Here is a 27,355-nt window from a genome sequence, read left to right on the forward strand (position 1 = left end):
ATACTTGATCTGAACCCTCACTACCTCTTTGTTGAACACATCCTACTGATCTGGCACTGATTTGCCTTCAAGTAGCTGTTTCTAGTCCACTAGCTAAATCACATCTTAGCTTAGTAAAATTAGCTTTTCCCCAATTGAGAAATTTTATTCCTGGTCTATTTTTGTCCTTTTCCATAACTACCCTAAATCCAACTGAACTATGATCTCTTCCACCAACATGCTCCCCAAGTGACACCTGTCCAGCTTGAGTCCCTAAAACAAGTTCAGAACTTTCCCCTCTCTTGCTGGGTTTGCTAGGTACTGGCTAAAAAATTTCTCTTGAATGCATTTGAAGGATTTTTCTCCCTCTGTACCTTTCACATTAATTCTCTCCCAGTTAATAATCGGATCATTGAAATCCCCCACTATTATTTCCCTATTGTTTTTGTACTTCTCAGGGCATTGCCGACATATTTGCTCTTCCTCTCCCTGATTGTTTGGGAATTATTTACACTCTCAGTAGTGTAATTTCCCTTTTTCAATCTTCAATTTAACCCATATGACCTCATCTGATGATCCTTCTCCCATAACATCCCTCCTCATAGCTATAATTGTTTCTTTGATCAACATTGCAACTCCCCAATCCTTTTTTATCCCCCTCTTTATCTCATCTGAAAACCCTGTAACCAGGAACATTGAGCTGCCATTCCTGTCCCTCTTTAAGCCATGTTTCTGTAATAGCTATGATAACATACTGCCACGTGTCCAGCTGTGCCCTCAGCTCATCTGCTTTATTTGCTATATTCCTTGCACTGAAGTATATACCCTTGACCACTGCCAAACCTTTTTTTAAATTTTCTATCCTTTGTTTCATTTGCCTTCCAGACTCACTCAATAATGTTCTGCCTTCCGTTTACATTTCTGATTTTGCCCCATCTCCCCCTGCCAAACTAGTTTAACCCTGCCCAACAGCACTAGCAAACCTCCCAGCAAGAATATTGGTCCTGGCCCTACTGAGGTGCAAACCGTCCTGCTTGTACAGGTCCCACCTCCCCCAGAACCAGTCCCAATGCCCCAGGAATCAAAAGCCCTCCCTCCTGCCCACCCCGCAACTGTGAACAGATTGGCTTGATAAAAATTTAGCAATAAGTATTACTGAAAAGGTTCTCTGGTCCTGTAAAACTAATTTTATATTTGTGGAATATCAAATTTCTCCATTATGATGAAAAAAGTCCATTGATTTTTAAACCAATAAAAATTATTTTTTTCAAGTTTTTGGTATTTCAGCTTCTACCTCAATCTTTCTTTTATTCCCTGTAAAATTATTAAAAATGAAGGATAATCAGTGCTTTTTACTTTCTGGTTTGCTGTTGTGAGAATTTTTCAATGTGACTGGCTGCTTAGCTGGTTGATGGCATTACTGTTACTGGACGCCACAGATCCCCTATAGTTATCCCCAGAATTAAATTTATGTTCGGAAAGGTGAAATACATGGCACAGAGCAAGTTACAATCATTGTGGGTACCTTACTTTGAGGTCAGTGGCAAGCAGTGTCACTTTGCGTGCTGCACACATGGGTCTTCTGTCCTGCCTGCTTGGTGCTCTTTCTCCTTCTGGTGGTCACCCATTCCCTCTCTGCCTGCACATTTATAAGCTACCCTACCACTATTAACTGCATTAAGTCTGATCTATCAATTTGATTCCTGTATGTTTGTCATTTAATTTTGCAACTAAGGTCCATGAAAGTGAATCAGAGGAAGAATCAGAGGCATTGAACAAAGTTAGAAGAGATCTGAAGTAAGCTGAAGGAATTGAGATAAATATTGCACTATCAGTAGAAAAATATTTACAGTAAACAGCTTTAAGCAATTATAGCTTCTAAAACACCAATACAGAAAAACACTAGGATTTTAGTTACATCATTTGGGCAGTTATTCGGTATAATTTGACTAGCACCCGTGTAGAATGTTTTTAAGAACTGGTCGTCAATAGTTATGATACTTACTTAGAGAGAAACAGATCTAATGTTGAAGGCAATCCCTTAAAAATTCTTACCTTGCTGACACACTGCCCTCTTGGATTTCCTGGACAAAGATCCCCAATTCTCCCTTATGTTCACTCTTAAGTCCTACAACACTGAATCCTAAACCACCACTGGCAGGTTTCATCAGATTTATGTATTCAATAGGACGACCCTAGTGGGATGGAGATTCTGGTTTAGTATTTGCAGAAACATATTTTCTACCACATAGAAATTTATATCTCATCAAGTGTCCTTCAGAAGGAATATGTTCGCCTATATTTGAAATTTTCCAATGGTAAAGCAGTGTTCAGCTGTAGGAAAACATTCCAGCTTGAGTAATTTCAGATCAATCTTAAGAGTGATCCAAAAATTGACTGCATAGAACCATTTCAAATATGCCACATTAGTGAAGTGACTCAGGACGTGAGCCGACATCTGAAACAGCAAGAAAACAGTGTCACCTAACAGATAAAAGATACCACCTTCATTTAATAAGATGAGAGATGAGTGAACCTACTGTCAATAGCTTTTCTTTTTCCTTTAACATTTCCAGGTATGGGTGCCAACTAACACAAGACAATAGTTCAGTAAGTGATAAAAAGTAATAGTTACTTCAACACAAATCAAAAACATAGCAAAGGGAAAAACTATACGGTCAGTAAGTGTGAAAATTTTGAAATTAAGCTATTGTGAAAATAAGTTTGAAATAACATATTAAATAGATCTTTAAAATGTCGAACAATATGAAATATTACACTGAATCATCCTCTTACATGGGCCATTTTTCTCAAGATCTGCTCCAACTCTTCATTGGACTGCTTGCCATTAACATGAGGAGAGCCAGGCTGCACTGCAGTTTCATGTTCGGATTCTTTACTTCCATTCCGTTGAGCTATCACGTATGATTCATTTAATGGCGATGAAACTGAAGTAACAGGTGAGCCAGCTACTTGAGAAACATCAATGCTTGAATGTATGGCAGATGGCATGATGTTCACCTGTTTAAAAAAAGTATGTGTCACAGAAGTAAGTGCACAAATATAAAGGTAAAGAGGGAAATCTGAAATAAAACAAGAATTTCTGACAAAAAAGACCGAAATTTAAAGCATTCTCTTACCAGACCCTAACAGATCTGCTGTGCATTTTCTGTTTTTAATTTTGCAAAGTGACTCCTGAGGACTGAAACCTCTAGGATAAAGCTTACTAAGAAATCTGAAAACTGATTTGAGACATTGGAAATTTTTAATGATGGTAAACAGTGCTCCCAATGCTCAGGTAATAGATTTGACAGTAACGTTCAATAAAAAATGAAATTACACTTGACAGAATAGTCGCTTGGTAGTACAGAACTTGAGTATTGCTGAAGAGAGAGACATGCTGTTAAAGCTTTTTGTCTTGCACTCATCAGGACAGATGCAGAAATACCAAATTTCAAAGGCAGCAACAAGTTATACTGCATGAGAAAAGGGTGCTGATTGGTTGGCAAGTCAACTCTGATTGGTTGAGGCATTGCCATGGAGAAGGCGCCAGGGAACTATTGTCCTCCATGCTTTTGTTTAATTCAAAAAAGGCACAGCGACTGGAGATGTCCCTTTGCCTGCAGAGGACAGGTCCCTGTGTATGAATATATGTAGCTTCTAGCAAATGTAAGCGAGCCACATTGCAAGCCTGACTGATAATTTTTAACTGGTTGTTAATATAATTCTTAGCCCACTGGATTGTTCAGTAAGTACTGTCCAAACACGGAATCACATCTAACATTAGACAATGTGTTCTGAACTTTACTATTACGGGCTGGTTGAGTACGGTCAGTACTCTGCCCATTGCAAACAGCTGAAGGAGTACGCTGTTTGATGCAATCCACCAGTCGTTGGAACATACAGCCTACGTACCTGGCATCGCACCGGCACTGAAATTCATATACTACGTTACTCATTAGTGTGGTAGACAAAATGCATTTTTGGCTTGACGCTAGAATCCTGTTAGGGGAAAATACCACTTGTGTTGCCAGTTTCACCTGTTGCTCAAATTTTTGAGATATCCTACACTTCCAGAGTAATTTGAGGTAGACTGGACACTTTGCAGGTCCAAAGGTGGCGGCTTTAGGCCTACTCGTGAGTATACGCGATACACACTGAGCAATGATCTGATCCGGGTAGCCATTATCCTGCAGGATAGGTTTGAAGCCCTATTTCGACATCAAGCTTGCATGGTGAGCAAATGGCTCAGGCCCTATTTACAAGATTGCTGATAAGGTCAATCTTATAGCACATGGCGCTGTAGGAATCCCAACACAGATATTGATCTCATTAGACTGCGCCATTTCAAAGGTGAATTTGAGCGTGGGATGAAGCGCATTAAGGTATGTAAGGAAATTCTTACATGCAGTTGCAGACTCAAATATAGCAAACATATTATCTGCATCATGTTACTTTCAGCCCAAACTGAATGTTGTTCACTTTTTGCAACATGAGGGCTCAGACTGCTTCATTACCTGAGGAACTGAGAATGGATCTGAACACTGTGAAATCATAGCGAACATCCCTACTTCTGATGAAATGAAGGAGGGAATGTCAGTGATGAAGCAGCTGAAAATGGTTCAGCACAGGATGCTGCCCTGAGGAACTCCTGCAGCGATGTCCTGGATTGGCATCCAATAACAACAACCATCTTCCTTTGTGCTAAGGTATGACCCCAGCCAGGGGCGAGGTTTCCCCTGCTTCCCACTGACTTCAATTTTACTAGGGCTCCTTGGTACCACACTCAGTCAAATGTTGCCTTGATTTTTTTTATTCTTTCATCGGATGTAGGTGCCGCTGACTAGGCCAGCATTTATGGCCCATCCCTAACTGCCCTAGAAAAAATGGTGGTGAGCTGCCTTCTTGAGCCACTGCAGTCCATATGGTGTAGGTACACCCAAGGTGCTGTTAGGAAGGGAGTTCCAGGATTTTGACCCAGCGACAGTAAAGGAATGGTGATATAGTTTCAAGTCAAGGTGGTGTGTGGGGCTTGTAGGGGAACTTGCAGGTGGTGGTGTTCCCATGCGTCTGCTGCCCTTGTCCTTCTAGATGGAAGAGATCATGGGTTGGAAGGTGCTGTCAAAGGAGCCATGGTGAGTTGCTGCAGTGCATTTTGTGGATGGTACACACTGCTGCCAGTATGCATCAGCGGTGGAGGGAGTGAATGTTGAAGGCGGTGGATGGGGTGCCAATCAAGTGGACTGCTTTGCCCTGGATGGTGTCGAGCTTCTTGAGCGTTTTTGGAGCTGCACCCATCCAGGCAAGTGGAGAGTATTCCAGCGCACTCCTGACTTGTGCCTCGTAGATGGTGAACAGGCACTGGGGAGTTAGGGCAGAATTCCCAACCTCTGACCTGCCCTTGCAGCCATAGTAGTTATATGGTTGGTCCAGTTCCGTTTCTGGTCAATAGTAACCCCAGGATGTTGATAGTGGGGGATTCAGCGATGGTAATGCCATTGAAAGTCAAGGGGAGATGGTTGGATTCTCTCTTGTTGGAGATGGTCATTGCCTGGCACTTGTGTGGTGTGAATGTTACTTGCCACTTATCAGACCAAGCCTGAATGTTGTCCAGGTCTTGCTGCATATGGACACAGACTGCTTCAGTATCTGAGGAGTCGTGAATGGTGCAATCATTTGACAACATCCCCACTTCTGAATCTATGATGGAGGGAAGGTCATTGATGAAGCAGCTGAAGATGGTTGGGCGAGGACACTACCCCGAGGAACTCCTGCAGTTATGTCCTGGGACTGAGATGATTGACCTCCAACAACCACGACCATCTTCCTTTGGGCTGGGTATGACTCCAACCAGTGGAGAGTTTTCCCCGATTCCCAATGAATCCAGTTTTTCTCGGGCTCCTTGATGCCACACTAGTCGAATGCTGCCTTTATGTCAAGGGCAGTCACTCTCATCTCAACTCTTGAGTTCAGCTCTTTTGTCCATGTTTGGACCAAGACTGTAATGTGGTCAGAAGCTGAGTGGCCCTGGCGGATCCCAAACTAACCGTCAGTAAGCAAGTTATTGTTAAGTGCTGCTTGATAGCACTGTCGATGACACCTTCCATCACTTTGCTGATGATCGAGAGTAGGCTGATGGGCCGATAATTGAACGGTTGGATTTGTCCTGCTTTGTGTGTACAGGACATACCTGGGCAATTTTCCACATTGTCGAGCAGATGCCAATGTTGCAGCTGTACTGGAACAACTTGGCTAGGGACCCGGCTGGTTCTGGAGCTCATGTCTTCAGTACTATTGACGGAATGACGTTCGGGCCCATAACCTTTACAGTATCCCGTGGCTACAGTCGTTACTTGATGTCAAGGGCAGTCACTCCCACATCACCTCTGGTATTCAGCTCTTTTTATCCATGTTGAGACTAAGGCTGTAATGAGGTCTACAGTTGAGTGGTCTCTGGTGGAATCCAATCTGGGCATCAGTAAGTAGGTTATTGGTGAGTGGAGTCATAGATTTATGCAGCACAGAAACAGGCCCTTCGGCCCAACATGTCTGTGCCAGCCATCAAGCACCTATCCAATCTAATCCCATTTTCCCGCACTTGGCCCGTAGCCTTGTATGCTATGGCGTTTCAAGTGCTCATCTAAATACTTCTTAAATGTTGTGAGGGTTCCTGCCTCTGCCACCCCTTCAGGCAGTATGTTCCAGATTCCAACCTCCCTCTGGGTGGAAAAGTTTTTCCTCAACTCCCCTTACCTTAAACCTATGCCCCCTGGTTATTGACCCCTCCACCAAAGGAAAAAGTTTCTCCCTATCTATCCTATCAATGCCCCTCATAATTTTGTACACCTCAATCAGATCCCCCCTCAGCCTTCTCCACTCGAAGGAAAAAAACCCCAGCCTACCCAGTCTCTCCTCATAGCTGAAATGCTCCAGCCCAGGCAGCATCCTGGTGAGTCTCCTCTGCACCCTCTCCAGTGCAATCACATTCTTCCTATAATGTGGTGACCAGAACTGTACATAGTACTCCAGCTGTGGCATAACCAGCGTTTTATACAGCTGTAACATAACCTCCCTGCTCTTATGCTCTATGCCTCGGCTAATAAAGGCAAGTATCCCGTATGCTTGATAGTATTGCTGATGACACCTTCCATAACTTTGCTAAGGATTGACAGCAGACAGGGGCTATAACTGGCCAAATAGGATCTGCCCTGCTTTTTGTGGACAGGACATAGCTGAGCAATTTTCCACATTGTCAGGGCTGTAGGCATACTGGAACAGCATGACTAGAGGCATGGTATGTTCTGGAGCACAAGCTTTTCAGTACTATAACCAGGATGCTGTTAAGAGCAATAGCCTTTTTCCATATCCAGTGTGCTCAGCCGTTTCCTGCAATATAACAGTAACTATGCTTCAAAAGGTACTCCATTGGCTGAAAGCACTTTGGGACTTCATGAGGCCATGAAAGGCACTGTATAGTTTGAAGTTTTCTTTCTTTCTTGAGATCATGTAGAATGAATCCAATTGGCTGAAGTCTGACATCTGTGATGGTGGGGATCTCAGGAGGGTGCCAAGAATGATCATCCACGACACTTCTGGCTGCAGATGGTGGCAAACATTTCAGCCTCGTCTTTTTCACTCATGCTCAACCATCATAGAGGATGGGGACGCTCGTGGAGCCTCCTCCTCCTGTTAGTTGTTTAATAATCCACCAGTATTCATGGGTGGATGTGGCAGGGCTGCAGAGCTTTGATTTGATCCGTTCGTTACACGATCGTTTAGCTCTACCTATAGCATGCTGCTTCTGCTGTTTAGCACGTTTGTCATCCTGTGTTGTAGCTTCACTAGCTCAGCACCTTATTTTTAGGTATGCCCTGGTGCTGCTCCTGGAATGCTTTCCTACACCCTTATGCAGCCAGGGTTGATCCCTTGGCTTGATGGCAGTGGTAAAGTGAGGGATGTGCCGGGTCAAGAAGCTACAGATTATGGTAGAATACAACTCCACTGCTGTTGGCGGCCCATAGCGCCTAATGGTTGCCCAGTTCTCAGCTGCTGCATCTGTTCTGAATCCATCCTATTTGCACTGTGATAGTGCAACACAACATGATGCATGATTTAGTTATTCTATGTGGTCGATACAGAGAAGCTATTTCCTCTGGTAGGAGAATCCAGGATAAGAGGGCATAATTTTAAAATTACAACAATGCCAGGAAGCATTGTTTTCACACAAAGGGTTAGTGCAAAATCTGGAACTTGCTAATCCCATGGATGAAGGGGTTACCTTACGAAGAAAGGTTAAACGGGTTGGGCCTTTACCCGTTGGAGATTAGAAGAATGAGAGGTGATCTCATTGAAACATATAAGATCCTGTGGGTACATGATCAAGTGGATAACAGGAGGATGTTTCCTCTTGTGGGGGAGACTAGAGCGAGGGTTTAAGAATAAGAGGTCTCCCTTTCAAGACTAAGATGAGAATTTTCTTTTTCTCACAGGGTTGTTAGTCTGTGACGTTCTCTTCCCCAGAAAGCAGTGGATGCTGGGTCATTGAATTTATTCAAGACTGAGTTAGATAGAGTTTTGATAGTCAAGGGTTATGGGGGGGGGGGGGGAGGCAGACAGGAAATTGGAGTTGAGACCACAACCAGATCAGCCATGATCTAATCAAATGGCCGAATGGCCTTCTCCTGCTCCTAAGTCCTATCTTGCTCCCCAAGTGGCTTTGGATGCTGGGTCAACTGAAATTTACAAGACTCAACTGGATAGATTGTTGTTCAGTAAATTATCCGGGGATATGGAAAAAAAGTGGGTAAAAGGAGCTGATGTACAAGTCAGCCATAATCTAATTGGTTGGTGGCACAGGCTTGAGGGCTGAGTAGTACATTCCTGTTTCCACATTACAACTTGTTTCAAATCTAGCCCAGACTAATGGATGGAAGTCTTTCTATCTTCTATCATTTATCCTATTTGAAATGAATTGGGGCAGTCTTACACTAGGTGCTAGCGCAGGAGAGAATTTGCAGGTGAAATTGGTCTTGAGTGGGAGCACAAAACTTATATTAACAAATCGGCAGCCCATTTACATACTTTCTGATTTTCTGTTCCATTGACTGCAATGAAAATCAGCATTCTAACAAAGGCTTTCTTCCAATACATTTCTTACTGTCCTTTACTTCCCTGAACTATACATAATAATTACCATCACCTCATCTGTCATAAGTGTCATTACTGTCTACAGACAACGATGTTCACTAAGGAAGATATAATTCTACCAGTAGATTAAAAACTGCCCACTTCGCACAGATGGCAAATAGTTGCAAAGATCATTTTATCAACATACCTTTCACACAAATTATTGTTTTATGATCAATGCAATAAACTGCCTTGTACATAATAAGCCTGTTCAGATATTTCACTAGCTCTCCCTGTACAAACAGATTTGAATTTGTCGTGAATTTTTTCGCCAACACACAAAATGATTTGAGACAGGAAGATGCCCAGAAGAAGACCAGCACTGCTTTCTAAATGCAGATCTGATAGCTGACAAGTAACAAAATTATTCTTACATGTCAAAATAACAGAAATAAATATTAGCAAATACTTTATTCTAAAACAACTTATGGTATGTTAAGGACATCTCACCTTCGGATTCTTCATTTAAAAGAAAGCGCAAGTTTTATTTCCAAGCAATAACTTTAAATAAGTTATAGGCCTACTGTTTCACCAAAACAAGTGAATCAGCAATTCATTTTGTGAATTTCAAACCAATTTCAGTTTTTAAAAGAAAAATTAAGTACTGAAAACTGAAAATTTGATGAAAAAAATTGCTAAATTAAAAAAAATTGAAAACTGGAACATTTGAGTGTAGTATACAGTAGAATCCTGAACTAGTGATCAATTTGTCAGTAGCTCATCAGCATGTTAGGAGGTAGCAATCCATGATTTTACTGTCACTGTTTAAAAATAAGGTGTCACCCATTTAAGACAGATGAGGAGAAATTTTTTCTCTCAGACGGTGTGAGTCTTTGGAACTCTCTTCCTCCAGACAGTGGAAGCAGAGTTTTTGAATACTTTTAAGGCAGAGGTAGACATATTCTTGATAAGCAAACGGGTGAAAGGTTATTGGGGGTGGGCGGGGGGAGTGGGTAAGAGGAAGGACAAGGAGGAAGGACTGTGATAGGACAGGTGACATGGAACTTAATCTCTCCCCCCTCCGTCCTATCACAGACCTTTCTTCTTGTCCTTCTTCCCCCCTCCTTCTTTCACTTGCTCAAAGACTGTTACATCTCTTAACTTTTGCCAGTTCTGATGAAGGGTCGCAGACCTGAAATGTTAACTGTTTCTCTCTACACAGATGCTGCCAGACTTGCTGAGTATTTCTGGCACTTTCTGTGCTCACCACGCTACCTTACCCTAGCTTCCCAACCTTCCGAAATGTCAAATACCCTTGAATATTTAGATCCCAGCCTTGGTCACTTTGCAACCACGTCTCTGAAATGGCTATCAGGTCAGACATATTTATTTCTATTTGTGCTATCAATTGATCTGTTTTGTTATGAATTCAGATACAGAACCTTTAATTGTCTTTTTTTTAAATCATTTTTGTAAACTCTAGTCTTGACTGCTAATGCACCCTTAAGTTTTTACCCTCTGTCCCTCCCTGTTACACTCTAGTTATCAGTACTTATATCTCAGGGTTATCCAAACTTTTCACGTGGTGGGGGGAGGGGGGCGCATTACAATTTTTGTCTTACATAGGAGGGTGGTGAGACAATTTCAGAAAGATAAAGGCATTAAAATGGATCTAACTATGAATCAAAATAACAACAAATGTAAAGAAGCTTTAAATGAGGAGACTAATTTAGTGACTTACTTTCTCTTCAGTATGTTGGGTACTGATTTGTCACGGAGCAGCTGCAGGACATTCTGAAGGGGGAGGGTGAACAGTCAGAGGTCCTGGTACACATTGGTACTGACAACACAGGTAGAAAGAGGGATGAGGTCCTGCAACAAGAATTTAGGGAGCTAGGTAGCAGATTGAAAAGCAGGACCTCAAAGGTTGTAATCTCTGGATTACTCCCAGTGCCACGTGCGAATGAGTATAGGAATAGGAGGATAGAACAGATGAATGCATGGCTGAGGAGATGGTGCAGGAGGGAGGGCTTTAGTTTCTTGGATTACTGGGTCTGTTTCTGGCGAAGGTGGCACCTGTACAAGTTGGGGGTTGCACCTGAACCAGAACGGGACCAACATCCTTACTGGGAGGTTTGCTGGTGCTGTTTGGGGGGGGGGGGGGGGAGAGAGGGGCTTTAAAACTAATTTGGCAAGGGGGTGGGATACTGAGTGGAGTACAGTAGGGGGTGATGCACAGTCAAATATAGAAGAGAAACTGAGTCAGTCTGGAAGGCAAGCAAGTATAGACCTGTTAAAGGCACAAGCGAATAATGCAAGGCTGCAATGCATCTATTTGTTAAGGTCTCGCATGGGAGATTGGTTAAGAGGGTAAGAGCCCATGGGATTCAGGGCAATTTGGCAAATTGGATCCAAAATTGGCTTAGTGGCAGGAGGCAGAAGGTAATGGTCGAGGGTTGTTTTTGCAAGTGGAAGCCTGTGACCAGTGGTGTACCACAGGGTCGGTGCTGGAATCCTTGCTGTTTGTAGTGTACATTAATGATTTAGACGTGAATATAGGAGGTATGATCAGTAAGTTTGCAGATGAGACGAAAATTGGTGGTGTCATAAATAGTGAGGAGGAAAGCATTAGATTACAGGACGATATAGATGGGCTAGTAAGATGGGCAGAGCAGTGGCAAATGAAATTTAATCCTGAGAAGTATGAGGTGATGCATTTTGGGAAGACTAACAAGGCAAGGAAGTATACAATGGATGGTAGGACCTAGGTAATACAGAGGGTTAGAGGGACCTTGGAGTACTTGTCCATAGATCACTGAAGGCAGCAGCATAGGTAGATAAGGTGGTTCAGAAGGCATATGGGATACTTGCTTTTATTAGCCGAGGCATAGAATATAAGAGCAGGGAGGTTATGATGGAGCTGTATAAAACGCTAGTTATGCCACAGCTGGAGTACTGTGTACAGTTCTGGGCACCACGCTATAGGAAGGATGCGATTGCACTGGAGAGGGTGCAGAGGAGATTCACCAGGATGTTGCCTGGGCTGGAGCATTTCAGCTATGAAGAGAGACTGGATAGGGTAGGGTTATTTTCCTTAGAGCAGAGATGGCTGAGGGGGGATCTGATTGAGATATACAAAATTATGAGGGGTATTGATAGAATAGATAGGAAGAAACTTTTTCCATTAGCGGAGGGGTCAATAAACAGGGGGAATAGAGTTGGTAAGGGGCAAGAGGTTTAGAGGGGATTTGAGGACAACATTTTTCACCCAGAGGGTGGTTGGTATATGGAACTCACTGCCTGAAGGTGTGGTAGAGGCAGGAACCCTCACAACATTGAAGTAGTATTTAGATGAACACTTGAAATGCCATAGCATACAAGGCTACAGGGCAAGTGCTGGAAAATGGGATTAGATTGGATAGGTGCTGGATGGCCGGCACAGACACGATGGGCAGAAGGGCCTGATTCTGTGCTGTATAACTATTTGACTCTATGATTTATTGAGATACCTGGAATTTTTTTGTGAGCACAAGTAGTCAATGTTTGCCTGCACACTTCTTGTAACGATGCAAAGTATTCTGGATAGACGCCATTCTGTCAGGAGTGATCTTGATCACTCTCTCTCCCTCTCTCTCGGTCCCCCTCTACCTCGCTCTCTGCCACCCCTCTCTCACTCTCTCTGTCCCCCTCCTCTCTCTCTCTGTCCCCCTTTCTCCCTCTCTCTCTGTCCCCCTGTCTCCCTCCCTCTCTCTGTTTCCCCCTTTCTCTCTCCTTCTGTCCCTCTATCTCCCGCTCTCTCTCTGTCCCCCTCTCTCCGTTCCCCTTTGTCCCTCCCTTTCTCTCTCTGCCCCCTCCCTCTCTCTCTCTGTCCCCCTTTCTCCCTCTCTCTGTTCCCACGTCCCTCTCTCTCTGCCCCTTTCTCTCTCTCTCCCCCTTCACTGTAACCCCCTCTCCGTCCACCTCCGTCTCTCGCTCTGTCCCCCTTTCTCTCTCTCTGTCCCCCCTTCACTGTCCTGTGTCCCCCTTTCTCCCCCTCTCTCTGTCCCCCTCTCTCTTTCTCTCTCTGTCCCTCTCTCTTCTCTCTCTCTCTGTCTCCCCCACTCTCTCTCTCTGCGCACCCCCCACCCCCGTCCCCCTTTTTCTTTTTCTCTCTCTGACATTTGCAGAGAGTGGGAACACTCAGAAGATTATCAGTTTTTTTTTTAAATTGCAAGTGTCAGTTTCACAGCTGACCATTGCTGACATCGGCAACAGTCGTTTCCCAACTTCAGACAGATTCAGGGTTTTCCAGCGGGCTTTTTATCCCCGACTATACAGTCCCCTACTACCACTACATTCCTATTTACTCCCCTCACTTGAATGGCTCCCTGCACCACAATGCCATGGTCAGTTCGCTCATTCACCCTGCAGCCACCGTTCTCGTCCATACAAGCTGCAAGAACCATGGGTCGGATGGGAACCTTCGGTGGGGTGGATCCTGGCCCGCGGGCCATATGTTAGTTAGCACCGCAGCCTCACAGCTCCAGAGACCCGGGTTCGATTCTGGGTACTGCCTGTGCGGAGTTTGCAAGTTCTCCCTGTGACCGCGTGGGTTTTCGCCGGGTGCTCCGGTTTCCTCCCACAGCCAAAGACTTGCAGGTTAATAGGTAAATTGGCCATTATAAATTGCACCTAGTGCAGGTAGGTGGTAGGGAATATGGGATTGTTGCAGGGTTAGTATAAATGGGTGGTTGTTGGTTGGCACAGACTCGGTGGGCCGAAGGACCTGTTTCAGTGCTGTATCTCTAAATAAATAAAAAAATAAATAAACTCTGCTATATCGCTACCCTGCTCTATTGCCTTGTCCTTTTCCCATAATTTACCACATTCCCCCCTCATGTGATCCCTCCCACCCAACTATTTAGTTTAAAGCCCTCTCTACCACCCTTGTTATATGACTCGCCAGAGCACTGGCCCCAGCACGGTTCAGATGAAGACCATCCCAACGGTACAGCTCCCACTTTCTCCAGTACTGATGCCAGTGCCCCCTTAAACAAAACCCATTTCTCCCACACCAATCTTTGAGCCATGCATTCAATTCTACAATCTTATTTACCCTATGCCAATTTACTCATGGCTCAGGTAGTAATCCAGAGATTATTACCTTCGTGGTTCTGCTTTTAATTTAGCCCCAAACTGCACATAATCCCCAAGCAGTCTTAGTCTATGTCTATCTTAGTCCTATCTATGTTGCTGGTACCCACATGGACCATGACAACTGGAGCCACCCCTCTCCAGCCCCGAGCAGATGTCCTGAACCCTGGCACCAGGCAGGCAACAAAGCCTTCTGGACTCATGCTCCCCTACTACCACTGCATTCCTATTTACTCCCCCCACTTGAATGGCTGCCTGCACCACAGTGCCATGGTCAGTTCGCTCATTCACCCTGCAGCCCCAGTTCTTGTCCATACAAGCTGCAAGAACTGCGAACCTGTTGGACAATTGCAAGGGCTGAGGCTCCGTTCTGATACCCTAACTGCCTTGCTCACAGTCACACCCTCCTGACCCTGACCACAGACCAAATCTGAAGTACCTAGCCTAACTGTCTCCTGGAAAAAGTGTCAAGGTAATTTTCCCCCTCCCTGATGCATCGCAGTGTCTGAAGCTCAAGACTCCAAGTCAGGTCAGGAAGAAACCAAGATGTGAAGAGAGAAATAAACAGTTGCATTTATATAGCACTTCTTGTGACCGCAGGACATCTCAAAGCCAACATACCTTTGAAATGTAGACTCTGTTGTAATGCAGGAAACGCATAAGCCAATTTGTGCATAGGTCTTTCCAAAAATCAGCATATGCACTATGGGTCGAAAAGTCTCCTTCTGTGCTGTACCATTCTATGATTTTATAGCAAGGTCCAACAGCAATGTGCTTATGACCAGATATTCTGTTCTTGTGATGTTTATTGAGGGATGAATATTGGCCAAGGCTCAGGGGAAAACTCCCCTGCTCCTCTTCATTTACGTCTCGGTTTAACATCGCATCCAAACAGCGCACGTCTGACACTGCAGCCCTCCTTCGGTGCTATAGCAGAGTCAGCTTTTGTTTTTTGTGCTCATGTCCTGGAGTGGGACTTGAATCCACAACCTTCTGACTCAGAGACGAAACAGATACCAACTGAACCACAGCTGACACAAAAGGAAAATCAGGAGAGGGATACTAAAAGATGCACAAGATATATTCACAAATAGTGACAGAAAGATGGCAGAAATATTGAATAATTACTTCACCTCAGTAAATACCAGAGTGGCTAACAGGGTTGATATGACATAAGACGGGATTAAAAAAGATACCAAGATATTTAAGACAAAAAAAAGGGGAATTAATTGATAAACTAGTTAAACATCGAGGATAAAAACCCCAATCCTGATGGATTGCCTCAGCACATATGTAAGGAAGCAAGGGAAGGGATAGCAGAGGTACTAATTTTATATATATATATAAAATTCATTAGGAAAGGGACTACTGCCAAAGTAATGCCACACAGTAAAAGTTAATCCTACATTTAAAAAAGCAGCTAGAACAAGTTCAGGGAACAATAGATTTTTAAAAAATTATTCATTCATGGGATGTGCGTGTCACTGCCAAAGCCAGCACGTCCTGCCCAGCCCTAATTGCCCTTCAGAAAGTGGTGGTGAGCCGCCTTCTGGAACCGCTGCAGTCCATGTGGTGTAAATGCATTGACAGTGCTGTTAGCGACAATGAAGGAATGACGATATGTTTTCAAGGCAGGTTAGCGTGTGACTTGCAGGTGGTGATGTTCACATGCGACTACTGCTCTTCTTCTAGGTGGTAGAGGTCACTGGTTTGGAAGGTGCTGTTTAAGAAGCCTTCGCAAGTTGCTGTGCTGCATCTTGTAGATGGTACACACTGCAGCCATGGTGTGCCACTGGTGGAGGGAGTAAGTGTTTAACGTGATGGATAGGGTGCCAATCAAGCGGGCAGCTTTGTCCTGTATGGAGTCAAGCATCTTGAGTGTTGATGGAGCTGCACTAATCCAGGCACGTACAGAGTAATTTCACTACTTTCCTGACTTGTGCCATGTAGATGGCTTTGGAGAGTCAGGACGCAAGTTACTCACTGCAGCATACTCAGCATTTGATCTCCTCTTACAGCCACAGTATTTATGTGGCTGGGTGCCGTCAAGTTTCTGGTCAATGGTGACCCTTCACCCTAGGATGTTGATAGTGGGGAATTCGGCAATCATAATGTCACTGAATGTCAAGGGGAGGTGGTTACACTCACTTGTTGGCGACGGTCATTGCCTGGGACTTGTATGGCATGAATGTTATTTGCCACTTAACAGCCAAAACCTGAATGTTGTGCAGGTCTTGTTGCATGCAGGCACAAACTGCTTCATTATCTGAGGAGATATGAACGGAACTGGCCCTTGATGAAGTAGGAACATAGGAGCAGGAGTAGGCCATTCAGCCCATCGAGCCTGCTCCGTCATTCAATACGATCATGGTTGCACATCCACTTCAATGCCTTTTTTCCACACTATCCCCATATCCCTTACTCTACTTTAAACAAATTCAATGACTGAGCTTCCACAGCCCTCTGGGGTAGAGAATTCCAAAGATTCACAACCCTCTGAGTAAAGAAATTTCTCCTCATCTCTGTCCGAAGTGGCTTCCCCCTTATTTTGAAATTGTGTCCCCTGGTTCTAGAGTCCCCAACTAAGAGAAACATCTTATCTGCATCTACCCTGTCTATCCCTTTAAGTATTTTGTAGTTTTCAAGAAGATCACCTCTCATTCTTCGAAACTCTAGAGAATACATGCCCAATTTTCCCAATCTCTCGGTTCATAAGCCAGTCCCGCCATCCCAGGAACAAGTCTGGTGAACCTTCGTTGCACTCCCTCTATGGTAGTAATATCCTTCCTAAGGTAAGGGGACCAAAACTGTACACAGTACTCCAGGTGCAGTCTAACCAAGGTTCTATACAATTGAAGCAAGGCTTCACTACTTCTGCACTCAAATCCTCTTGCGATAAAGGCTAACATACCATTAGCCTTCTTCATTGCTTGCTGCACCTGCATGTTAGTTTTCAGTGACTTTTTGAAGAGGACTCCCAAGTTCCTTTGTACATCTACATTTTCTAATCTCTTACCATTTAAAAAATACTCTGCATATCTACTTCTCCTACCAAAGTGGATAACCTCACATTTTGCCACATTATATTCCATCTGTCATGTTCTTGCCCACACATCCCCTTAAAGCTGCTTTGCATCTACCTCACAACACACATTCCCACTTAATTTTGTGTCATCTGCAAACTTGGAAATATTACATTTGGTCCCCACATCCAAATCTTCGATATATATTGATAACAGCTGGGGCCCAAGTATCGATCCTTGCGGTACCCCACTAGACAACGCGAGAACGACCCATTCATTCCTACTCTCTGTTTTCTGCCTGTTAACCAATCCTTAATCCATGCCAGTATATTACCTCCTATCCCATGTGCTTTAATTTTGCTAACAAACCTCCTGTGGGGGACTTTATCAAAACCCTTCTGAAAATCCAAATATACTACATAGCTGCAGATGGCTCTGCCGAGGGCACTGCCCTGAGGAACTCCTGCAGCGATGTCCTGGGGCTGGGATGACTGGCCTTCAACAACCACATCGATCTTCCTTTGTACTAGGTATGACTCCAACCAGTTGAGAGTTTTATTTATTTATTTATTTAGAGATACAGCACTGAAACAGGCCCTTCGGCCCACCGAGTCTGTGCCGACCAACAACCATCCATTTATACTAACCCTACAGTAATCCCATATTGCCGATCACCTCCCTACACTAGGGGCAATTTACAACAGCCAATTTACCTATCACCTGCAAGTCTTTTGGATGTGGGAGGAAACCGGAGCACCCGGAGAAAACCCACGCAGACACAGGGAGAACTTGCAAACTCCGCACAGGCAGTACCCAGAATCGAACCCAGGTCCCTGGAGCTGTGAGGCTGCGGTGCTAACCACTGCGCCACTGTGCCGCCCATTATTTCTCAGTGATTTCCACTGACTTCAATTTCACTAGAGCTCCTGGATGCCACACTCAGTCAAGTGCTGCCTTGATGTCAAGGGCAGTCACTCTCATCTCAGGAATTCAGCTCCTTTGTCCATGTTTGGACCAAGTCTGTAATGAGCTCTGGAGCTGAGTGATCTTAGCAGAAACCAAACTTGGCACTGGTGAGCAGGTTATTGGTGAGTACATGTCGCTTTATAGCTCTGTCAATAACACCTTCCACTACTTTGCTGATGATTGAAAGTAGGCTTATGGAACAGTAATTGGCCAGGTTGAATTGCTCCTGGTTTTTGTGGACAGAACAGACCTGCGCAATTTTCCACTTTGTCAGGTAGATGCCAATATTGTAGTTGTACTGGAAAAGCTTGGCGAGACATGCAGCTAGTTCTGGAGCACAAGTCTTCAGCAGTACAGCCAGGATGTTGTTGAGGTCCACGGCCTTTGCTGTATCCAGTGCACTCAGCCGCTTTTCGAGAGAGGCAGTGGCACAGGACTAGTAACCCAGAGTATTGCTCTGGGGACATGGGTGAGAATCCCACCGTGACAGAAGGTGGAATTTGAATTCAATAAATAAATCTGGAATTAAATAAGCTAGTCTAATGATGGCCATGAAACCATTGTCGATTGTTGAAAAAGCCCATCTAGGTTCACCAATGTCCTTTAGGAATGGAAATCTGTTGTCCTTACCTGGTCTGTGACTCTGGACCCACGGCAATGTGGTTGATTCGTAAATGCCCTCTGAAATGGCCAAGCCAGCCACTCAGTTGTATCAAACCACTACGAAGCCAATAAGCAATGAAACCGGACAGACCACCTGGCATCGACCTAGGAACCGGAAACTAAAACGGCAAACCCAGCCCTGTCAACCCTGTAAAGTCCTCCTTACTAACATCGGGGGGTTTGTGCCAAAGTTGGGAGAGCTGTCCCACAGACTAGCAAAGCACCAGTCTGACATAGTCATACTCACAGAATCATACCTTACAGACAACGTCCCATACACAGCCATCACCATCCCTGCGTATGTCCTGTCCCACCGGCAGGACAGACCTAGCAGAGGTGGCGGCACAGTGGTATACAGTCCGGAGGGAGTTGACCTGGGAGTCCTCAACATCGATTCCGGACCCCATGAAGTCTCATGGCATCAATTCAAACAGGAAACCTCCTGCTATGACCTACTGCCACCCCCCACCTCAGCCAATGAATCAGCAGTCCTCCATGTTGAACACCATTTGGAGCAAGCACTGGGAGTGGCAAGGGCGCAGAATGTACTCTGGGTAGGGGACTTCAATATCCACCACCAAGAGTAGCTCGGTAGCCCCATTACTGACTGAGCTGGCCGAGTCCTAAAGAAAATAGCTGCTAGACTGGGTCTGCGGCATGTGGTGAGGGAACCAACAAGAGGGAAAAACATACTTGACCTCATCCTCACCAATCTACTCGTCGCAGATGCATCTGTCCATGACAGTATTGGTAAAAGTGACCACCGCACAATCCTTGTGAAGACGAAGACCTGTCTTCACATTGACAATACCCTCCATTGTGTGGCGCTACCACCGTGCTAAATGGGATAAATTTCGAACAGATCTAGCAATGCATAACTGGGCATCCATGAGGTGCTATGGACCATTGGCAGAAGCAGAACTGTACTCAACCACAATCTGTAATCTCATGGCCCGGCATATCCCCCACTCAACCATTACTATCAAGCCGGGGGATCAACCCTGGTTCAATGCAGAGTGCAGGAGGGTGTGCCAGGAGCAGCACCAGACATACCTCAAAATGTGGTGTCAACCTGGTGAAGCTACAACCCAGGATTACATATGTGCCAAACAGTGTAAGCAGCATGCAAAAGACAGAGCTAAGCGATCCCACAACAACAGATCAGATCTAAGCTGTGCAGTCCTGCCACATCCAGTCGTGAATGGTGGTGGACAATTAAACAACTAGTTCGAGGAGGTGGCTCCACAAATATCCCCATCCTTAATAATGGGGGAGTCCAGCACATCAGTAGAAAAGAAAAAGCTGAAGCATTTGCAACCACCTTCAGTGAGAAGTGCAGAGTGGATGATCCATCTCAGCCTCCTCCTGAGATCCTCAGCATCATAGATGCCAGTCTTCAGCCAATTCGACTCACTCCACATATAATGACTGAAAGCACTGGATACTGGAAAGGCGATGGGCCCTGACAACATTCCGGCAATAGTACTGAAGACCTGTGCTTCAGAACTTGCCACGCCCCTAGCCAAGCTGTTCCAGTACAGCTACAACACTGGAATCTACCCAACAATGTGGAAAATTGCTCAAGTATGTCCTGCACACAAAAAGCAGGACAAGTCCAATTCGACCAATTACCCCCCCCCCATCAGTCTACTCTCGATCATCAGTAAAGCGATGGAAGGTGTCATCAACAGTGCTATCAAGCCGCACGTGTTTAGCAATAACCTGCTTAGTGATGCTCAGTTTGGTTTCCGCCAGGGCCACTCAGCTCCTGACCTCATTACAGCCTTGGTTCGAACGTGGACAAAAGAGCTGAACTCAAGTGGTGAGGTGAGAGTGACTGCCCTTGACAACAAGGCAGCATTTGACCGAGTATGGCATCAAGGAGCCCAAGTAATACTGGACTCAATGGGAATCGGGGGAAAACTCACCGCTGGTTGGAATCATACCTAGCGCAAAGGATGATGATTGTGGTTGCTGGAGATCAATCATCTCAGCTCTAGGATACTGCAGAAGTTCCTCAGGGTAGTTCCTAGGCCCAACCATCTTCAACTGCTTCATCAATGACCTTCCTTCAATCATAAGGTCAGAAGTGGGGATGTTCACTGATGATTGCACAATGTTCAGCACCATTCGTGACTCCTCAGATACTGAAGCTGTCTGTGTAGAAATGCAGCATGACCTGGGCAACATCCAGGCTTGGGCTGACAATTGGAAAGTAACATTTGTGCTACAAAAGTGCCAGGCAATGATCATCTCCAACAAGAGAATCCAACCATCTCCCCTTGATGTTCAAAGCAATAACATTGCTGAATCCCCCACTATCAACATCCTGGGGGTTACCATTGACCTGAAACTGAACCAGCCACATAAATATTGTGGCTACAAGAGCAGGTCAGAGGCAGGGAACTCTGTGGCGAATAACTCACCTCCTGATTCCCCAAAGCCTGTCCTCCATCTACAGGGCACAAGTCAGGAGTGTGATAGAATACTCTCCACTTGCTTGGATGAGTGCAGCTCCAACAATGCTCAAGAAGCTCGACACCATTCAGGACAAAGAAACTCGCTTGATTGCCACCCCATCTACAAACATTCACTCCCTCCACCAGGACGCACTGTGGCAGCAGTGTGTACCAGTATGTACAAGATGCACTGCAGCAACGCTCCAAGGCACCTTCGACAGCACCTTCCAAATCCGCGTCCTTTACCACCTATAAGGTCAAGGGCAGCAGATGCTTGGGAACACCACCACCTGCAACTTTCCCTCCAAGCCACACACCATCCTGAGTTGGAACTACATCGCCGTTCTTTCACTGTCGCTGGGTCAAAATCCTGTGGGTGCACCTACCCCACATGGATTGCAGCAGTCCAAGGCGGCGGCTCTCCACCACCTTCTCAAGGGCAAGTAGGCCTGGGCAATAAATGCTGTCCTAGCCAGCGACACGCACATCCCAAGAATGAATAAAAAACAAACTATCACGAGGCGTAAATCAAATTGGCTGGAGATTGACATTAGTGATGATGGGGACCTCCAAAGGAGGCGGAGATGTGTCATAGAGTCATTTACAGCATAGAAGACCACCATTCGGCCCATCAAGTCAATGCCAGCTCTCCACAGAGCTCTGCGTCAGTCCCACTCACCAGCTGGATCCCCGTAGCCCTGCAAGTCTATTTCTCTCAGTTGGCCATCCAGCTTCCTCTCGAAGTCACTGATCGTCTCTGCTTCGACCACCCTTATGGGCAGAAAGTTCCAGGTCATTACCACCCCTGTGTAAAAATGTGCCTCCTCATATTCCCCCTGTATCTTTTGTCCAAAAGTTTCAATCTGTGTCCCCTAATCCTTGACCCATTTGTTAATGGCAACAGCTTTTTATTGTCCAACTTATCTAAGTCATAATCATGTACACTTCTATTAAATCTCCCCTCAATCTCCTTTGTTCTAAGGAGAACAAACCCACCTTTTGCAACCTAATCTTGTAACTTTATTAAGGGCGGCACAGTAGCGCAGTGGTTAGCACCGCAGCCTCACAGCTCCAGGGACCCGGGTTCAATTCTGGGTACTGCCTGTGCAGAGTTTGAAAGTTCTCCCTGTGACCGCGTGGGTTTTCGCCGGGTGCTCCGGTTTCCTCCCACCGCCAAAGACTTGCAGGTGGTAGGTAAATTGGCCATTGTAAATTGCCCCTAGTGTAGGTAGGTGGTAGGGAATATGGGATTACTGTCGGGTTAGTATAAATGGGTGGTTCTTGGTCGGCACAGACTCGGTGGGCTGTATCTCTAAATAAAAATAAAAATCTCCGCTGATTCGGGACTGAGCATTGCTGCAAACACTTCAGCACTGTCTTTTGAGCTTACATGCTCAACTCTGCCATCGTAGAGGATGGAGATACTCATGGAGCCTCCTCCTCCCATTACTTGTTTGATTCTTCACCACCATTCACAACTGGATGTGGCAGGACTGCAGAGCTCTGATCTAATCCACTGGTTACAGGATCACTTGGCTTTGTCCATAGTATGCTGGAGAAGGGGACAGGCAGTAAAAATAGTACACATTAGGTTGTACTTAACAGTGTGCCTAAAATTAAGAGCTAAGAGCAATTGCTGCCCTACAGATTTATACACAACTAATGCCAGTTCCACTTTATACAATATGTGTTCCCCTCGGGATTTCATGAAGTTCAAATGAGGTGGCTAACCGTAAACAAACTGATAATTTTATCTCTGTACACGCATCATAATAAAGTTACAGTGAATTCCCTCTAACAGTTTCAATTTTTTCTTTGTGTATGTTCTTTCAATTTTCTGAGTTACATTTCAGAAACCTGCAGAACAGAAATTACAAGCGGTATTCAACTGGTCAAAAACTACTGCCTGGAATGTGTCTTATCTCAACAGCCTGCAGATTAAATGAGAGGAATTCCATTTGGATTGTAAACTAAATTCCTTGCATCCCTCGCCTGGATAGTAACCCCTACTACATTGTTGCCCTCCTGAATTAATACTTACACAAGGTCTAAACATAACAAACTGGATATTATTAGTTCCTCCTTCTTCCTATCCCAAATATTGACACGACACAGTGTCCTAAAGCACAATTGAAAAAACAGTGACCATAAGCTCTTCCAGATTAGTATGGGAACATAGGAATAGAAGACCATTCAACCCCTTGATCCTGTTCCACCATTCAATTCGTTCATAGCTGAGCTGTACCTCAACTTCATTTCCCTATCTTAGATCCATCTCCCTTAATAGCAATGGATTTTTGTTAGTTAATTCTTGAAACTCTCAATTGACCCACCAGACACAGATAGGATTGTGACGGGGAGAGAAAGTTCCAGATTTCCACTGCCCTTTGATGAAAAAGTGCTTTCTTATGTCAGTCTTAAATGGTGTTTCTCCAATTTTAAGATTATGTCCTCTGATTCTCTCAGAAGAATAAATAGTTTCTCTGTATCCATACTGTCAAATCCCTTATCAATTTAAAGATCTTTTTTGGGATACGAAGGGAATTAAGGGATTGTGGGGATAGGGTGGGAAAGTGGAGTTGAGCTATAGGACCAACCATGATCTGACTGAGTGGCAGACTCGAGGGGCCATATGACCTACACCTGCTCTGGTTTCTTATGTCCTTACATTAGATCGCTCCTCAATGTTCTAAACACAAGGTAATACACAGTCGGTTTATGGAACCCATTCTCAAAATTTAACCCATTAAACATTGGCATCATTCTCATGATCTGGCTGTACCCATCCAAAAGTGCAGCTGCTACGGAAGGAGGAATTTATTTGAGGGAAAGAAGAGTTGAACTAATAAATGAACAATCCGCATTTTCAGCTCACAGGAAAGCTTACAATAAATTACATATATATCATTTTAGTCTAGGGAAAAATTCCAAGGCACTTACTGGGGTTGAGCGATTCCACAGAAATTACCAATCTGAACTCTCATTCCCCTCTCTTTTCTTATAAAGTCGCTCTTGCATGCTTTTCGCAAATGATGTCTCGAGGACAGCCCAATAGAACAAAGACTCACATCAAGGGTCTTCATGTCCTATGGAGGGACTTCTGGTTTTCTTTTCAATGCCATTCAACACACTGTCACATGATGTCTCTAAGGTGGAATGCTGGAATGCCAAAGCAAAGCTGAAAGGACGCATTCTGGTATATTGAAGGATGATAGTTTCCTCGTGGGAATACCAAGTTGAATATTGTCCTGTGCTGATGCTAAATTAGTGATGGCATCCATTGAGAAGGCAGGAACACTCAGACTAGGGAGAGGGGTGCCAAGTGAGGCTGGTTGCACCTATCAAGACTTTTTTTGAATCTTCTCTTCAGTAGCTTACAGAAGAAATTTATTACCTAATATGGGCCATAAAACCCAATCCAATAAATGAACCATAATATGCTTTAGAAAGATGCATTTCAGGCATTTTTTAAGACATCTTCCACCATAAATATCAAAGAAAACTGTGTGAAGTCCTCAAATTCTATTTTAGTCTTGACCATGCTTGAAGAAAATTTGAAGAGTTGACACCAATACCAAAAAGCATTAATAAATGATGAAAGATGAAATTATGAATGAAGTTTAAAACAAACAATACTGAAAATTAACTGAAGAAGTTCTGTGTACCAAGAATGCTTTCAGAGCTCAGAAAACAACCTAGTGCTCCAGACAAGACCGAGCTCTTTACTATAATGCAGGAATCGTGTCCATCCCTAATTGGAGACAACTATGACATCAAGCTAGGAATAACAACAATCTTTTAAAGGAATTTAAACTCAGACAAATATAGTCCCAACCTGGTCCATAAAGTTGGTATTTCATCATGTTTACTGAAAGTATATTTTGTTGCATGTTTTTACATCTGCTAAATTGGTCAAAAACCACAGATATCTCAAAGTTACTTGACTTGACACAAAGCTCAGATATGCAGTAAACAGGATAGTAACAGACTTTGGGAAGACATTGACAGATCAGCGAAATGGACAGTCACATGGCAAATGAAATTAAATGTAGAGAAGCGCGAAATGAGGATTTTAGAAGGGTGAATGAGGAGAGGCAACATAACCTATATGGTACAATGTTAAAATTTTAAAGGGAGTGCATATAGAACATAGAATTGTTACAGCGTTGAAGGAGGCCATTCAGCCCATTGTGTCTGCACCAGCTTTCCGAATAAGCAATTCACTTAGTGCCATTCCCCGCCTTCTCCGTAACCCTGCACATTCTTCCTTTTCACATGACTGTCTAATTCCCTTTTGAATGCTTCAATTAAACCTACCTCCACCACACTCTCAGGCAGTGCATTCCAGACCTTAACCACTCGCCTCATGAAAAAGTTATCCTCATGTCATTTTTGCTTCTCTTACCCATTACTTTAAATCTGTGCCCTCTCATTCTCTATCCTTTCACGAGTGGGAACAGTTTCTCCTCATCTATGCAAGGTGGTTCACTCTTACATGCCCTCTGAAATGGCCTAGCAAGCCACTCAGTTGCAGCTAACCACTACAAAGTCAATAAAAAAGAATGAAACCGGACGGACCACCCGACATCGACCTAGGCACCGGAAACGACAATGGCAAACCCAACCCTGTCAACCCTGCAAAGTCCTCCTTACTAACATTTGGGGGCTTGAGCAAAAGTTGGGAGAGCTGTCCCACAGACTAGTCAAGCAACAGCCTGACATAGTCATACTCACAGAATCATACCTTACAGACAATGCCCCAGACACTACCATTACCATCCCTGGGTATGTCCTGTGCCATCGGCAGGACAGACCCAGCAGAGGTGGCGGCACAGTGGTATACAATCGGGAGGGAGTTGCCCTGGGAGACCGCAACATCGACTCGGGACCCCATGAAGTCTCATGGCATCAGGTCAAACATGGACGAGGAAACCTCCTGCTGATTACCACCTACCGCCCTCCTTCAGCTGATGAGTCAGTACTCCTCCATGTTGAACACCACTTGGAGGAAGCACTGAAGGTGGCAAGAGTGCAGAATGTACTCTAGGTGGCTCGGAGGCCCCACTACTGACCGAGCTGGCAGAGTCCTAAAGGACATAGCTGCTAGACTGGGGCAGCAGGTGGTGAGGGAACCAACAAGAGGGAAAAACATACTTGACCTCATCCTCACCAATCTGCCTCCCGCAGATGCATCTGTCCATGACAGTATTGGTAGAAGTGACCACCGCAGAGTCGTTGTGGAATACGAAATACCGCCTTCACATTGAGGATATCCTCCATCGTGGTTTGTGGCACTGCCACCGTGCTGAGAGAGATTTTGAACAGATCTAGCAATGCAAAACCTGGCATCCAGGAGGCGCTGTGGGCCATCAGCAGCAGCAGAATTGTAGTCAACCACAATCTGTAACCTAACGGACCGGCATGTCCCCCACTCTACCATTACTATCAAGCCAGGAGACCAACCCTGGTTCAATGAAGAGTGCAGGAGGGCATGCCAGGAGCAGCACCAGGCTTACCTCAAAATGAGGTGTCAACCTGGTGAAGCTAAAAGACAGGACTACCTGCGTGCCAAACTGCGTAAGCAGCATGCGATAGACAGATCTAAGCTCTGCAGTCCTGCCACATCCAGCAGTGAATGGTGGTGGACAATTAAAGAACTAACTGGAGGAGGTGGCTCCACAAATATCCCCATCCTCAATGATGGGGGAGCCCAGCACATCAGTGCAAAATATAAGGCAGAAGCATATGCAACAATCTTAAGCCAGAAGTGTCAAGTTGATGATCCATCTCAACCTCCTCCTGAAGTCCTCAGCATCACAGATGCCAGACTTCAGCCAATTCAATTCACTCCGCCTGATATCAAGAAACAACTGAAGGCACTGGATACTGCAAAGGCTATGGGCTCTGACAATATTCCAGCAATAGTACCGAACACCTGTGCTCCAGAACTTGCTGCGCCCCTAGCCAAGCTGTTCCAGTACAACTACAACACTGGCATCTACCGTG

General features: G+C 44.8%; 1 protein-coding gene across 14 annotated transcripts in view; it reads right to left on the reverse strand.

Annotated features, from left to right (window-relative positions):
* The window catches only part of LOC137369472 (multiple PDZ domain protein), a 419,370-nt gene that overhangs the window by 315,634 nt on the left and 76,381 nt on the right, over nt 1-27,355 (reverse strand). For all 14 annotated transcript variants that reach the window (XM_068030740.1, XM_068030727.1, XM_068030738.1 and 11 more), the window contains exons 4-5: nt 2,776-3,000; nt 2,035-2,174 (exon numbers count right to left, since the gene is read on the reverse strand). In XM_068030740.1, the coding sequence (XP_067886841.1) occupies nt 2,035-2,174; nt 2,776-3,000 (365 nt within the window). The remainder of the gene's footprint in view (nt 1-2,034; nt 2,175-2,775; nt 3,001-27,355) is intronic.

This window comes from Heterodontus francisci, chromosome 4 (assembly GCF_036365525.1).
Source record: "Heterodontus francisci isolate sHetFra1 chromosome 4, sHetFra1.hap1, whole genome shotgun sequence".
Lineage (NCBI taxonomy): Eukaryota > Metazoa > Chordata > Chondrichthyes > Heterodontiformes > Heterodontidae > Heterodontus > Heterodontus francisci.